At 47.3% G+C, this 16,674-nt stretch overlaps 1 protein-coding gene across 2 annotated transcripts in view; it reads left to right on the forward strand.

The window, feature by feature from the left end:
* NSF (N-ethylmaleimide sensitive factor, vesicle fusing ATPase) overlaps positions 1-16,674 on the forward strand; it is an 86,288-nt gene that overhangs the window by 28,021 nt on the left and 41,593 nt on the right. For both annotated transcript variants that reach the window (XM_063354940.1, XM_063354939.1), the window contains exons 6-8: positions 136-243; positions 880-955; positions 6,835-6,990. In XM_063354940.1, coding sequence (XP_063211010.1) covers positions 136-243; positions 880-955; positions 6,835-6,990 — 340 coding nt within the window. The remainder of the gene's footprint in view (positions 1-135; positions 244-879; positions 956-6,834; positions 6,991-16,674) is intronic.

Genomic DNA, 16,674 nt, shown 5'->3' on the forward strand with positions numbered 1-16,674 from the left:
GTCCACCAGACCTTTACAGGGTAAAAAACTACATGGCATTTGTTGGGTGGTAAACTTAGTCTTAAGGTAAGCTTAGTCTTTTAGCTTTTTAATGAGTTAAAATTCTCTTCTGTTTGTTTTTTTTTCCTTCCACAGCTTGTGTTCAGCTTTAATGACAAACTTTTTGGCCTGTTGGTAAAGGACATGGAAGCTATGGACCCCAGCATTCTCAAAGGAGAGTCTGGAGCAAGCAAAAAGCAGAAGGTAGGCTGGCAGGAATTCGCGTTGAGAGATTCGGGTACCGATCGGATCTTGCTGCAAGGAGGGATTTATGTTACTTGCACTTGGAGAAGTTGCACATTTATTTCATTTGGCTGCGTCTCTCGCCTCAGAGAAGACAAGGAGCGTTGTTTTCAGTTTAATGCAGTCTCTCCTGTGCTTGTGTGGCTGGAGCTTGGAGCTGCACCCATTGAAGTGCACAGCTGGGGAAGGTACAAGGAATATCTTTTGGTCTTTATGTACTAATTCATGGAAAAATCCTCTTTTGAGCCTTTTTGTCTTCCAGATATGTCCGGTTTTGATTTTTATGTTTCTTCCTTCTGTAGAAAGAACATGGTTTTATTTTCTTCTTTACTTGCTAGATCTTGCTGAAATAGAATAGTTGGTTTTGAATTAAAGAAATAGCTTTAAAAAGCTGACTTACTGTACCTGATGAGCTTCTGCATTCAATGATAGTTTCAGAGGAGGTGTTGGTATTTTGCGTTCTTCCAATGACTTTTCTAGTGGACCTTTTCCTGCTGTTTCTTGCCCTCTGAGATGCGCTTGGAGAGATACCGAAGGAGCAATCTGTGGTTGAGCCTAATAGCTTAATGTAATTATTTGTTTCCTTCCCTTTTGCAGATTGAGGTTGGTTTGGTTCTTGGAAACAGTCAGGTTGCCTTTGAAAAAGCTGAGAACTCCTCCCTCAATCTGATCGGTAAGTCCCACTGTATCCAAAGAGATAAATAATGCTTGGAAGTTTGCTGCTTTTCAGGCCTCCGAGACTTGTGTGTCTCAAAGTTTGTTTTGCTGGTTACATCCCTTGACCTAATCTGTTGAAAGCCGCATCTCAAAATGTCTCCGAGGTGTCATTTAAACCAGCAGATGACTGGATTTGGTCCCTTAGGAACCTGTCACACCCTTTAGAAAGCCGTTTGTAGATGCTCAGGTGTCTCTGAAACCCACCGCACCGAGAGGACACTGTCCCTCCAGCAGACGTTGCTGCTTCTAAACAGGGGCTGTGTAAAAGTTACTGTCCCCCCCCCCCGTATGAAGCTCTGCAACTGAGTGAGGTACTGGAGCAGTTCTGCGCGTCTCTGTTACGTGCCTGTTAGCACGGTGTGTCTAAAATACACAGACACAGAGCTAGGAGGAGAAGAGGTGAGTGTCCGACAGCAGCAAACGGGGTTAGATGTGTGGAGAAGTTATCCTCAGCGCTCCAGGCTCCTAGGCCGGGATTAGAAAGGCACCGTGGAACAGTAGCTTCAGCAAAAGTCAGCAACTATTTTAACTCTTTAAACATCAGAGTGTGATGTTTTTCAGGGACGCTAACAAGCCAATACCTCTTTAATTGAATTTAATTACAGCAGCAGGGAAATAGGGAATTGAGAACTTTTTTGACTGTGTAGCCAAAATTTCGAAGCGAGTGCAAAACTTCGGAAAATCCCATCTCTAATGAGACCTCTCCTTCAAGCAGAGAGGATGGCTTCTGAAGAGCACTTCAGGTTCCTTGGCTTCTGAAAGTCCTGCTCTTCAGAAGCTGGTGGCAGCTGCAAAACACAGCACAGAGGGCTGATCCCGTCTGTCTGTTTAACGGTTTGCACAGCGAGATCATTAACAAAACTGTGAACTTTTTAAAAAAGAGACAGTTTCTAAAACCTCAAGGAAACAAATCTTTCCGTACAGTTTCAGAGTTTACTAGCAAAGAAATTGGGGGATGATTGACGTGTCCTCCACACATCCATTTACAAAGGAACTGGTGTAGGGCTGGGGAGGAGTCTGGCGTGTTCCCACAGAGCCACCAGCTCGAGCGATGGGGACCTGGACCACAAAGCGGGTGGTGAGGGCCCTTCCCTGCCGTTGTGCCTGTGCCCTGGGACCGTGGTGGGTGTCCTGCGGAACAGATACACGCTCTGTCAGCCTGGCTGTTCCTTTCTCACCAGCATTACAAAGTGGACAAAGCTTCGCAAGCCTACGGTTGCAAATACCTCCCTTGCTGGTAATACGGCTCTAGGCTTTCTTTTCTGGGTGTGATTCAAGTCCTGGACTCGGACACTCTTATTTTTCTTTTTTCTTCTTTTCCTTCCCTATTTTTTCCCTCTTCCACAAGCTAAGAAAACCGGTGCTTTTGCTGCTGCTGTTCCACAGATAAGAAGTGGCCGGTGGAGGCCACTGTGAGCCTGGCCAGCTCAGATGAGCATCAGTCGAGTGCTCAGTTGAGCTTTAATACTCATTATTTTTGCGGTAGGCTTCAAAGCACAGCTCTGCTTGACCGTGAACGCTCGGTAATTTGAGTATTTGGTACAGAAATAAAACATATGAGGGTAGTAGCCACTTGGGAACGAAGAATTCAACTCATTCGGCGTTGCAGAAGCTCGTGGCAGAGGCTGAGTTTTGACGCTGCCCTGAAACGTCTTCCCTCAGACACGAGGCTGTGACTTCTTGTTCTGTAGTTGTCTGCTTCCCGTGCTGCCGTCACCCCAAAAATGGGGAGACGTGAGGCCGTTGTGTGACCACACGCCTCGCATCGTACCTGGACGTTTTTGTCTGAACGTACAGCCAGCCCTCTGTACCGAAAAGCACCCCAGCAGAGGTCCGTGGGCTGAGTTGGAGCTGACTGTAATTAAGCATATTAACAAGGATACAGGCTTTAAGAGCACCGAATAAAATTTGCATGGGCAATTAGTTCATAGCTGTGATTATGTGATTACAGCCTGTTTAGTTTTTACTGTGTTTTGATAGGACCCAGCTTGAGGTGAGTATGAACAAAAGGCAATTTATTGCTTTGGAGCAAGCAGTGATATTTTACCTGGTTAACATTCAGAGCTGCGTGATGACCTGTGCTCTCCCTGCTGGCACGCGGAGGGGTGAAGAGGGGTCCTGGGGGAGAGCGGATGGGTTGGAAATAGGGATCTTCCACTGTGACTCAATTTCATTACCTGCAGACAAGACAAAAGAGTTGCTTATGCCTCAATTTCCTTCTGTCAGATTGGTGCTTTATTTAATCTCCTCATTGATCTGAGGTAGAGCTACTTAATGTGCTTTGTTAGTCTCTGGAGAGTTGTAAAGTTGTGAATAATTAAATTCTGAGAGAGGAGATTAAAGTAAGTGTCACTGCACACTGCCTTCAATAAAGGGCCTTTATTTTTTTCAATAGAAAAAATTGTGATCATTAAAAAAAAAAGCCAATTCTATTTCTTCTAGTTAGCATAAAATCGTGTGTTATAAAACTACTGGATGATGTTTCAATTCAATCTGCAGGATGCAGCCAGAAGGGGGGGGTGTAGGCTCAGCGCTGCAGGAGGAGCAGCCCTGGCTGAGCCGGCGGATCTGAGAGCAGTGGTGGGGCAGGGAGATGGGAAATGCAGCGGGATGGCAGGTCTGAGGACGGTGGTGGGACAGGGAGATGGGAAATGCAGAGGGATGTCAGGTCTGAGGATGGTGGTGGGACAGGGAGATGGGAAATGCGGAGGGATGGCAGCTCTGAGAGCGGTGGTGGGACAGGGAGATGGGAAATGCAGAGGGATGGCAGCTCTGAGGACGGTGGTGGGACAGGGAGACGGGAAATGCGGAGGGATGGCAGGTCTGAAGACGGTGGTGGGGCAGGGAGATGGGAAATGCGGAGGGATGGCAGGTCTGAAGACGGTGGTGGGGCAGGGAGATGGGAAATGCGGAGGGATGGCAGGTCTGAGAGCGGTGGTGGGGCAGGGAGACGGGAAATGCGGAGGGATGGCAGCTCTGAGGACGATGGTGGGGCGGGGAGACGGGAAATGCAGCGGGATCGGTGAATGTGCTGCTCCCTGCTGCCCTGCCTGGCGCTGTGTGCTAGTCCTGCGTCTTACATATTCTACCATGTTGTCCCTCACCTGTCAGTTAGGGACATGTTCTTGTTTGGGTATTTTTTTTGCTGCTCTTGGAACTGAAGTGTTGATCCCAGCTGTGTTCAGGCCAAGATGAATAGCAGTCTCGTTCAGCTAGCGCAGAACCTTTATTTAGTGTGTTCACTGGACATCGAGATGCTAACTCATCACCCGACTCAACTTGAAGTATCTCTAGAAGAGGTTACGGAGCGAATCGGCAAAAGGCATGATTGCAGTTTGCCAGGGCTGGCTTTTTGGGGGGCTAGTGGTCCCCAGGGCCAATCCTGTAAATGTAAGAGAATACAAGACGTCCAGTTTCTGCATGAATGAAGGATAATCTTCAGTCGTTGCTTTCTCCCTGGGTTTGTGTATTACTGTTGGTTTCTCTGTAGCTGGGCAAAGGGATGTTGCGCAAAGCTATTTGGAAGCGTCCATCTCACTGGTGAGAGTGTCAGTGCTTGGCTCTAAATGCCCTCGGATAGAGTTAAGGTGAGGCTGCGTGGGTTTGACAGCATCTCAGCAGCGTTCTCCTGGGAGCGTTGGTGCTTACTGCCTACCTCCTGAACGCCCTGCGTACTTTAAGGCTTCTCTGGAAAGGGAGTAAGGAGCTCCGTAAGACTGAAACTCGTGTGGTTTGCCCAGAAAAGGGAAAGGAGAGCGGTTACGCCATTGATGGAGACTGCAAAACCTGTGCCTGCGGGATCTGGCGGAGCTTGAAGTACCTCTAGAAAAGGTTGTGGAACCGACAGATAAAATGAACCCGGGTGGTTTGCCAAGACTGGCGTTTATTCTTCTGAGATGTAAAGGCACTAGCTGACCTCCTAATTGTTCCGCGTAACCTTGCTTAAAATTGCTCTGGTGTCTGAGGACTGGAGGTGGCGAATGTGCTGTCTGGTTTTAAAAGGATCCCGGAGAACGTCTGGAGAGCTGCAGGTCTTTGAACCTGAAACTTGTGCAGGAAAAAATCAACAGAAACGGTAATAAAGAATCAAATTAGCGGGTACCTCTTTCGAGACGATGTGCTGGGCAGGGTCAGCCTGTCTTCCGTAAGGCAGCCCTGCTTCCCCCTCCCGCGGGAGCTGATCACGGCCGTCAAAATGCAGTGGGACAAGGGCGGGCAGAGCCTGCTGCTGCTGCAGAGCTCTTGCAGCAAAGTTCCTGATCGGAACGTCTTTAAAAGGGAAGTAAAGAGAGCTCTGTGGAAGAGAGGGTCCTTGATGAGCAGACGAGTGACGAAAGGGTAGAAGTAAATAGCCGGTGGAGTTCAGCATGAATCTCTGCGGGGGCCTTGGCTTTTCATTATAATTATTGAATAAACTGGAAAAAAGACGGAGTAGTGAGGAGACGAAGCTTGCTCTTCGGGAACTTGGTGATTAAGAAATAAAATGGCTGAGGAAATTCGATATAAATGAATATAAAATGATGCGTGGGAGGAAGAACGCTTCTAACTTTGGTCGAAACAGCGTTTTGGGCTGAGATCCCAGGAACGACAGCTTCAAGGAAATGCTGGACCCCTGCCGAGTAGCAGCCTGAGCCCTGTGAAGAATTATTAATCATGGTTGTTAAGAATTCTTACACATTATTAATAAAGGAATAGGAATGAAGCGGAGCATAATTTTGTACCTGTGTTTAAGATACAAACAAACGGCGGTTCTAGCCTGCCCGTCTGTTGAAGGAGGTAATAGCAACAGAGAGTACTGGGAGGAGAACAGGGGTGTGCGAGGGAGCAGCTGCTGTGAAAGGGAGGAAGGATGAGGGAGAGCTGCTCTGCCTGGAAGGGCACGGCTGAGGATACGGGAGAAGCCCAACATCACCCCAGGAAGCCTGGAAGAGAATGGACACTGATACTCGTTACTGTCTCTTCAGATATGACACCTGGGGGACATGGAGATGATCCGAGGGCTGGAGCCCCTCTGCTGTGGGGACAAGCTGAGAGAGCTGGGGGGGTTCAGCCTGGGGAAGAGAAGGCTCCGGGGAGACCTTGGAGCCCCTTCCAGTCCCTAAAGGGGCTCCAGGAAAGCTGGGGAGGGACTCTGGATCAGGGAGGGGAGCCATGGGACGAGGGGGAAGGGTTTAAACTAGAGCAGGGCAGGTTCAGATCAGCCATTAGGAAGAAGTTCTTGGCTGTGAGGGTGGTGAGACACTGGCCCAGGTTGCCCAGAGAGGGGGTGGAGGCCCCATCCCTGGAGACATTCAAGGCCAGGCTGGATGAGGCTCTGAGCGACCTGATCTAGTTGAAGATGTCCCTGCTCACTGCAGGGGGTTGGACGAGATGGCCTTTAGAGGTCCCTTCCCACCCAACACGGTCTGTGATTCTATGGAGTGCGGCAGGAGCTGGCTCGGGCAGAGGGACGGAGGCGCGTGGCTGTGCAGTGGCAGCAGACGTGCTGGGCCGAGTGCTGTAGGGTGCTCTGGGTCCAAGGGGGGTCAGGTGCGTTTGTGGCAGAGAAATCTACTGTGGATTCTTAAACCCATAAGAGCAACACTCGGCCTGAGAAATCCCTGAACTGGATGGTTGGAAAGCTGGGAAAACATTTTCCCAAGTAAGCCGAGTCTCTGACTGCGCTTGTATCCTTGTCGTAGTGTGTCCTCCAGGCTGATGTTCGAAACCAAAAGTCGAATTGGTGGGACGTGGGTCTGACCTGGCAGAACCGTTCTGGTGTTTGTACTTCTGTTCGCTGTCATTCTGTTGGGCTGTGTGTTTGAAACGATTTTTTTTTTTTTTTTTTTTTCCCAGGTAAATCAAAGACCAAGGAGAACCGCCAGTCAATCATCAACCCAGACTGGAATTTTGAGAAAATGGGCATCGGGGGTCTTGACAAAGAATTCTCAGATATTTTCCGACGAGCTTTTGCTTCTCGAGTTTTTCCACCTGAAATTGTGGAGCAAATGGGTGAGTGTGATCCGGAGAAGTATGGCCGGGGTACAGGCCTGTTGCTGGTCTGCAAAGCCTGGACGTCAGCTCACGACCTTGTGGTGCTGTCACAGGGCCGGTGCTTCGGGACCTAATAGACTAACGAAGCCTTTTCTTCCCCTGTTGCTCCCAAATGTATTTTGTACTCTTGGTACTTGGCTGGAGAGAGGGACAAATAAACAACAGGAATACTCAGCACTGTACGCGAAACGAATGAGATACGTGGTTTAGCTCAATACTTTGCTGTTGCAGCTGAAACGCTCCCTGTTCTTTTGAATGTCTTGTTTATTCCCCGTAGTGAGGCTAAATGCTCCTATTCCCGGCTTAAGAGTCCTGGCTAAACGTTCCTGTTCCTGACTTACTGGCAATGGGCTGTCCCTGTAGGTCAGAGGAAATTCTGTCTTCATCATCCGGCCTTACAGATTAAACGTCTGTCGTCCTGGCAGTTGCGCTATAAACCTGTGTCCCTCTCCCAGCGTTACCCCAAAAAACACAGTCTCTTGTGTCGTCTGTGCTTGGTCAGATTTGAAATGCTGGAGAGGATGCACAGGCCGTGGCACGCCTTGGAGTCTGTGAAATAAAAGCACAGATTCTAAATATAAATTTTGGGGGGGTCCCATTACTGTGTAAACATGTGCTGGCAGGCAGATAAATGGTGCCGGTTTTAAGTTTTAGTAAGCAGTACGCAGCTGCAGGTGTCTTGTTTTGTCACGTAAAGTGGCTGCGGATGTTATAGCTGGTCCTCGTTCCCTGAATATAATCCCTGTGGGTTCATATTTAAACCTGGAATCCATAGCTGCGTAATTTCTGTGTATGTTTGTATTTCTTGATCCACCTTCCCTCTCCCCACAAAGGAAGCAATCAAGATTTTGATTACAAAACAGGTTTGCAGCAGAAGATACGTCCTCTTTGCGTGCGGCTGGGTGAAGCGTGTCCATTTCCAGCGCTTGTGGAATTGATGTTAAAGTAAACTTCCCACGAGGTGCGTTAGGTTTTTTTTCTTAGCGACTTGAACACTTAACGGAGAAACACTGAAGAAACGCTGTAGGCTAAATCCAATTAGTGCGTGATTTTTCTCTCTCTCCTGCCTTTTTGCTCCGTATCGATCTGATAGCCGAGGCCTTCTGGGGGCTGATCTTGGTTCTCTTGGCTTTTGTGGCTGTGAGCGACTCATAACTTCTCTGCCTGAGAATATCAGATGCTTAAATTTGTTAAATATTTAGCTGCTCTGCCGAGAGAGGAAATGAGAGAAATGGCATTGGCTGTGGAAAGAAAAGCGTTTACCCAGACACTCCGTTGTGCCCGGTTCAGAAGCGCTGCTGACAGCTGGCCTTTGGATGGACCGACATCCCTTAATTGAAGTATTTTTACCTTTTGAAGCAACTGCGATATGTATTCATGGCTGCGGTGCAGAGTCCTTAGCTGCGGCCATATGCGAAGGTAGAAGATTGAGACTTTGCGAGTTCTCACGAGCGTCGCTGGGCTGTGATGAGAAATACGTTAGCAGGCTGGAGATAATTAGAGCTTGTTTTCATTTTGCTGTAGCTTCACCTGTCCGACTTCCCCGGCCGCCTGCAGCCTGGCAGCATGTTCAGCAGTCCTGGGTCACAGGATTACATTCCCTTGGTGTTATCGTTAGCTGAATTAACCTGGTGCCTGGGCGCTCTGTGGTAACGAAGGGCAGCAGGTAACTTTGCCATGGAGGACCCACGTATCCGTCACGTCCCCATCGGGAAGCTCTGGAGAAGGTCGGGGGCCTTGCTGGCTGCGGGCTGAGGTCGTGGAGCCGCTTTGCGGGGCGTGCTGCTCGGGTGGCTCCTCTTGCTAATTGCTATTGCTTAATGCAGGAAGAAGAAGCTTCTCTGAAGGACCACTAGTATTTTGATTACCCTGGGCAATGAATTAAAGGTGTGCCATATTATTTATATAAATACATATACCCTTACTTGTGCGTGTTTACACACATACTACACAAAGAAACGTTTTTCTGGTAAGAAGTTAGTCTCCAAACAGAGCTCTCGAGCTCTGATCAACCCTAGGGCTAAAGAGCTTATCTGAAATTTGAAAAAACAAAACTTTCTGACATTCATTTTCTTTGCCTTAGTTATAACTTGCTCTTAACTATATTTCAGATCTGAAATGTCAGTGTGACAGCTGTTCACCTTTGTGTATAATTTATTGGGAAAGGAAAAGAAAGAATTTGCTTGCTATCTGGTGCTCCGGTGCTCACCCGTTTCTGTGTTTTGCCCAGTGCTCACAGGCTGCAACTTCCATGCCAAATGCAATAAATATTTCTGTCCCGTAACTACAGAGAGGGTGTATAGACCCTTCAAAAATCGCTCGCAATTTGTGTGTGGTTTACCTAACTTCCAAGGAATGTTCTGCGCTTGGAGCATATAAATCAATATGAGTTAACCATATCATCCAAGGGTGTAAATACTTCTCTGATGCTACGGTCTTTGGTTTATCCAAGAAAGGAAATCTTGGATCAGTTTCAGCTGGTCATTAGACCTTGCTGTAGCTCCCTGCTGCCCTGGGAAGGGGCAGTTTGCTTTTCCCGTACGCGTACCTGCCACCTCTGTGGTAGCTTTGGGCTTGTATGGCTCTGTAGAGAGCTAATACAATTGGAAGTAAAAAAAAAAAATACAAGTACTAAAGATAAATGTATAGGGTTAGCATTGAAGTGGATCAGCTCGGTGTTGGCTTGATGTGATGTCGCTACACGATGCCAGGGCAGCGGGCGGAAGGCAGCGGGCAGCGGGGGTAATGTCACTTCGGAACCACAATGGGGCCTTCATTAACATAAGCTGATTGCTTTTATGGCTACAGTTCACTGGAGATGGTTTAGCATTCCGAACATTGGTGATGCCGTTGTCTGTCACCTAATGCTTGACGCACCATCCCTGGAGGGGTTCAAGGCCAGGTTGGACGGGGCTTGGAGCAACCTGGGCTGGTGGGAGGTGTCCCTGCCCAGGGCAGGGGGTGGCACTGGGTGGGCTTGAAGGTCCCTTCCCACCCAAACCATTCTGTGATTCTGTGACTGCCAAACAGAAATAAATCCTCATCTGGATGAGGATTGACGAAGGTGTCCTGAAACAAAAAGGGCGCTCCTTTAGTGCCGTCCGTGTCCATGAGGCCTCACTGTCCTGCCAACGGTACTGCCAGGGAAGGAACTTTGCCCTCCCAGGGTGCTGCCGGAGGTAAGGCAGCAGTCGCTTTCTGAAGGACAGCCCTACAAAAGCCATGTTTCTAGGGAATCGCCTTCCTTCGTAAGCCCTTTCTGATCTCCTCATGTCCAGCTCGTAATAAAGCTGTGCAGCTTCGTGCTGAACTGCAGGCTGGGTTTGGTGACTCTCTGTTGCAGTTCAAAGTGTCCTCTTGCTCAAGCTAAAGCACCTCCTTTTATTTGATAAATATTATATTTTTCTAAACCGTTCCTGCAGATAAGCCTTTTCTTCACATCCATGGTCAATGCTGTTTTTTCTGCTGAGACTTTAAATTCAGCTCATTCGATGGCTCGTGTCATGGGAGCTGTGAACTTCAACAAAACTGAAAAGCGTTTTTTCAGACCTGGAAAGAAAACGCTGGTACTGACTCTTGTCTTTCTAAAGAACACTCTAGTGTCTCCGTGCATCGAAACGCAGTCTCGACTTTCAGCAGGGAAGTGATTTTTCTGACTTAATGTGGCACATGAGTCCTTGTGGAGGCTGCTGAAAAAGCAGATTCTGTACATACATGTTGGTGTTATGGTTTAATAACAGGTATAGAAATGTTTGTTGTTACAGATCGTGTTCCTTTTAAGGGACCGAAATGGAACCCAAATTTCCCATCTTCTCCTGTTACTGCCCATAAGTGCCTTAAATAGGACTTTTCCAAGGTGATTTCTATTTCCTGGTGACCGTCTTAACTTGGCCTCTTGGAGTCGGTTGGTTTCAGAGCTCTGTGTTTTTGAAATACAGCTCACTGTATAAAAGCGAAATATTAACAAAACACGAGATGAATGTTCAAATTAGCAGATACTCGAATATTATCTTCTGTCTTGGATTCTGCCTGTGAAGTGGAGGCTTGTCTTTTAAGCTGTCTTAAAAATTAATACATGAATGTTCTTGAAGTACTCAGATACGGGAAGAGAAGAATAATAATGGAAAGGATCTCATCGACTCTGTTCTTAAAATAGGATAATTTAATGAAAAATCAGGGTCAGACATGTCTAACGTGTAACTGAGGTGTCAGCAGTGCCAGAACCTCCCAAGGCAGCTCATTCTCCTGCTTAGAGCATCTTCACTGTCAGAATTTTTTGAGTGTTTATTCTCCGACTTGCAGCAGTTCATCATATATTGTTCATGTCTCTTATGTTCTCGGAGAGGCTTTTACATACTTGTCTGTTCGTGTTTCTCTCCGGCGTTCTCAAGGCTGGATCTCAGATTCTTAAACCATTTCTCATAACCTCTAGATCTCTCCGGTCGTCATCGTTTCTCTTCCCTTGGTCATTCTTCAGTGCTTAGGAGTGGGGTGACCACAACGGGGCACGGTAACGAAGGCGCTAATCAGTTCCAGGGTGGTTGGCAGGTTTTGGCTGTGCCGGGGTGTACATGCCTCTTCATAATCCTCAACACCATGATTTTTTTTATTTTGCAACATGCAGTTGATTATTCCTACCCCAGTTTAGAAACCTGTGCCTCATGTTACATTGGTTTTGAATGAATTGAATCCTGCCCGTCGGTGTATTTGTAGATCTTGGCTTTGTAATGTGCAGATTGAGTAGGTGCGTTCTGTTCCATCTTCCAGGCTGTTAATAAAAGCACCGTATACCAGTAAATTCGGGAACTGTTCTCATGTGCTTTAAAGTTTGTGGGCTTTTTTTCCATCCACTTTTCATCTACCTTTAACTTTATCAGCCTGTGTTTTTCCTACATGTTTATGAAGATGTGTAAGATCTTACACATAAGATCTTAAGATCTTACAAAAAGCTTGGGGCAGAGTGGCTGGAAAGCTGCCCGGCAGAAAAGGACCTGGGGGCGCTGGTGGACGGCCAGCTTCACATGAGCCAGCAGTGTGCCCAGGTGGCCAAGAAGGCCAACAGCATTCTGGCTTGTATGAGGAATAGCGTGGCCAGCAGGAGCAGGGAAGTGATGGTGCCTCTGTACTGGGCACTGGTGAGGCCTCACCTCGAGTGCTGTGTTCAGTTCTGGGCCCCTCTGTACAAGAGGGACATTGAGGTGCTGGAGCGTGTCCAGAGGAGAGCGACCAGGCTGGCGAGGGGTCTGGAGACCAGGGCATATGAGGAGAGGCTGAGGGAGCTGGGCATGTTTAGCTTGGAGAAGAGGAGGCTGAGGGGAGACCTCATTGCCCTCTACAGCTCCCTGAAAGGAGGGTGGAGAGAGGTGGGGGTTGGCCTCTTCTCCCAGGTGAAGAATGACAGGACCAGAGGAAATGGTCTGAAGCTGCAGCAGGGGAGGTTTAGGTTAGATATCAGGAAGAATTACTTTACTGAAAGAGTGGTCAGGCACTGGAAGAGCCTGCCCAGGGCGGTGGTGGAGTCACCATCCCTAGAGGTGTTTAAGAAGCGTCTAGATGTGGCACTTCAGGGCATGCTCTAGTGGCAGAGATTGTAGGGGTTTTTTTTTGGGGGGGGGGGGGGGTTGGGGTGTTTTTTTGGTTTTTGGTGTGTGTATGGTTGGACTCGATGATCTCAAAGGGTGCTTTCCAACCATGAAGATTCTGTGATTCTGAGATCTATTTATATCTTTATGAATGTCTAAATCTCCTCTATTGCTGTATTTGTTTTCTCAAGCCCTCTGTGTGTGACCTGCCACCCTGTCCTAGAGGGAAGTTGTCTCAGGCTGATCTAATACATTCCTTTTGGCTCTTTCTTGTATCCTTGTTCTCTTCTACATACTTCAAAAGACATTGTGCCAGAATTTTCCAGGAATTAAGTTAGTGATAGGTCTATACCACACAATCAGAAAACAGTTGAGGTGGAGAGGGATCTCTGGAGATTTAGTCCAACCCTGTGGCTCCCTTCCATTTCCTGTTACAACCTTCACGTTTTCCCCTCCGGTGTCTCACCCACCCTGTCCAAGTTCTCTGTGACTCTGAGATGATTCCACCCGCTCTGAGCGCTCTTGGGTGAAGTTCATGTCCAGGTGGTCTGCAAATACCTCATACTCTCGTGGGTCGTCTCTTTGTTCTTTTCTTACTCCTATTTCCTATTCTTGCCCTTTTGTCACTGATATTAATATTAGCTGCCACGTTACACATGTAGTCTTCATTTATGTGTAAAAAAAAAAAAAGTATTTACTAGTTTGAACTTGACATTTTCTGTTGTTAGCTTTTCTTCTTTATTGAGAAATGGACCAATGCTTTGCTGTGTCTTCTCCTGCTGTGACTAGAACATGAAGTGCTCTACTCACCCTGAAGCACATGGTTCTCTGTGGCCAGTGAGGCTCAATCTGGTCACTTAGCTCTTCCTCCACATATCTAAAAAGACCTCTGTGTGCACTTTCTTTGGGGAGGACGGTTCTTAAGAACTCCCTTGACTCCCTCTCTGGGCAATCTGATCTAGTTGAAGATGTCCCTGCTCACTGCAGGGGGTTGGACTAGATGGCCTTTAGAGGTCCCTTCCAACCCAACACATTCTATGATTCTATATCTGTCTTTTCCCTCACCTTCTTAAAACCACAGAGATTGACTTCAGACCACCCAAGCTTCCCCCTTATAATAGAAACTCGAAGGAAGAGAAGAAGCTAGTAACTTGAGGAGCGGTTCATGTGTGACTGGGTAAATGGTTGATAAACAATTGTAGGAATAGCTGGTCCGCAGTCACGGTGAAGGAGTTGCAGAGTTCTCCACTGTTTTGCGTGTTCATGGGTGACTTGGGAAAGGAGGCTGTTGAAACGAATCTAAACTGAAGACTGAATTGCAGTTGGGGTCTGATGGGTGCACCCACGAGTGCTGTGGAAGCTGGCCCATGTCATTGCAAGGCCACTCTCAATTTTCTTTGAAAGATTATTGCAACTGGGAGATGTTCTTGAGGACTGGAAGAAAGCAAGTGTCACTATCTCCAAGCAGGGCAAGAAGGATGAGCTGGGTCCTACAGGCCTGTCTGCCTCAGCCTCTGAGAACGTGATGGAGCAACTGAGTATGGAGACCATTTTCAGACAAACGAAGGATGAGAAGGTGATCATGAGTGGTCAGCACGGTTTTATGAAGTAGATGTTGTGTTTAATGAACATGGTAGCGTTCTACAAGGAAATGACCAGCTCGTGGGATGAGGGGAGAGCCGTGGATGTTGGTCTCAAATGTATTAAGGCTCTCAACACTGTCTCGCATAACAGCCTTGTAGAAGATCTGGTGGAAGACGCACTAGGTAAGTGGGCAGCACAGTGGACTGAAAACTGGCTCATCTGCTGGGCTCGAAGAGTTGTGATCAGCAGCGCAAAGCCCATATGGAGGCCAGTCACTACTGGTGCATGCCGTGTATTCATACTGGGGCCAGTGGTGTTTAACCTCTTCATTAATGACCTGGGTGATTTGATGGAGTGCACCCTTAGCAAGGCTGCAGATGACACAAAACTGGGAAGAGTGGCTGTAGGAGGCCCGCTGTAGCTGAACCCGCTCTGCACAGCGGGGTTGGACAAGATGATCTTCAGAGGTCCCTTCCAATCCCTTCCAACCTCAACTGTTCTGTGGTTCTGCAGAAGGACTTGCCAAGACTGAGTGACTTGGCAATAAAACAACAAATGAAGCCTGATGTTGAGCAGTGAAAAAAGATGTGCATGAAAATCACAACTTGTAAGACGCTGGCTGTGCTGATTTTCCCCTCAACCAAAATTTTGCGGCTATTGTAGATCTACAAAAACAATTGCTGAAAGGCGCGGTAGAGGTCAGTCAATTCCTACTTGAATTTGGTAATTATTAAGAAGAATTAAATAAAACCCCACAAAATAGAACATAATTATGCCACTGTATAAACTGTATTTTCTTCACATATTGAATTGCTGGATACAGTCTTGGTCTTTGTATCAGAAAGGATGCAGTAAAGCTGGAAAAACTTTGGAGGAGGGCACCAGGATGTTCGGATCAGAAGAGCTGCCGTACACGGAGTGAATTGGTTTGAAGATCTTCAGCCTTGGAAGGAGACCAGTGGGAGGGGTGTGAGACAGAGGGCTTAAAAAATTCTCCATGGCCAGGAGAGAAAAACGTTCTGTCTTTCAGTGCAGGAACGTGGAAATGTGAAGTGAAGGTCGCAGGTGGCTTGAAAGGAAGGGAAGGAAGGGGCCTTACACCAAAAGTGTGCTGCAAGGAATTTCTGCATTTCTGTGTTGATGGCCATAGTCCTCACCAGATACGGAGAGGACTTTTGCTCTCGCTTGACGTGGCTGTGGGTGAGGTGTTGGTTAGGAGCCATCGCCACCACGGCTTGGCAACCACGGTTTCTCTCTAGCTGGAAACCAGGTCTTAAGACATCCCGGTGACCCCGTTATGTCGATACTTGTTGACTCTCTAATGCTCTGCGGGGAAGTGTTCCATAAGGCGTCTACAAATTACATCATGTTGACTTTCTAAGTAGACAGAAATGATCCAGCTTTAGTCCAAAAAGTAGAAAATGCTGATGAGATTTATGGCTATTACCAGCCAGGTGGGATGAGGCTGAACATCAGCTGCTGTGTTCAGCAATCCCTCCAACCGCTCTGCATAATCTCCGGCTTAAATTAGCTACATTTTTGTAGCTCCTCTATTAAGAGCAGAGGCATTTACTTTTTTTTTCTTTTTTTTTTTTTTTTTTTTTTTTTTTTTGCTGAAGTGGTGACTTCTTTTAAAGAGTGGTTTGTTTTGTATATACTCTTATCAAAATCCGTATTTTTTTCAGAGTCGTGGCTGTGTTTGTGTAGCCAAAGGCATTCCGTTGGAAGCTTCCCTAAAGCTGATTTATTTTCATTTTTATCACATTCCATCAGAAATTGATAAATGTCCTGCCATTGCCGTAAATCTAGTTATTCCCTCCGTATGCGTGCATGCATTAAACCTCTCACCGGCAAACAAGGTACGATGAGAAAGCTGTTTTCAAAGGTCTGGGAAGAACTTAGTGATGTGGTTGTCCTCTCTTCACCGGTGACCTGATAGACGCAACAAACCTGGCTATCGAGGGTCCACTTCAAATAAAACCTTCTGTTTCAGGTGTCGCCCTTGGCCTGTCCCAGCTTTGAATTAAAAGCGGAAACGAGTTACTTCAGTCTCGCTACTTGTCGGCAGAACCTGAATCCTGCAGGAGGATTAACGGGAGGCAGTGGTGGAGGCTGGGATGATGCTGGGCGCACGGGCTGCGAGGAGGGGAAATTCCACCCGGCTGCATTTTGGGGGAAGTGTTGTCTGTGTGGCAGGTGAAGTCTGGGAGCCCTGATCTTCCCCTAACCTGCTTGAAGATTAATGGGCCGAGATAAGCATCTCTCCCTCATGTGTTCGGGATCGGTGCTTTGCCATCGGTGGAGCTTCCCGATAGGTGCAACTGAATGATACAATCACACCAGAATGCTTTGATTTTAATTAAAAAGGGGAATTACGCACCCAAGTAGAAAATCCCTATTATAGTAAAAACATCTCTTCTGATCTTTCAAAAAAAAAAAAAAGAAAAGTGAATAGTGAGAGTCGAACAAATAAACT

The sequence above is a fragment of the Chroicocephalus ridibundus genome, chromosome 17 (genome assembly GCF_963924245.1).
Source record: "Chroicocephalus ridibundus chromosome 17, bChrRid1.1, whole genome shotgun sequence".
NCBI classification, from domain to species: Eukaryota; Metazoa; Chordata; class Aves; order Charadriiformes; family Laridae; genus Chroicocephalus; species Chroicocephalus ridibundus.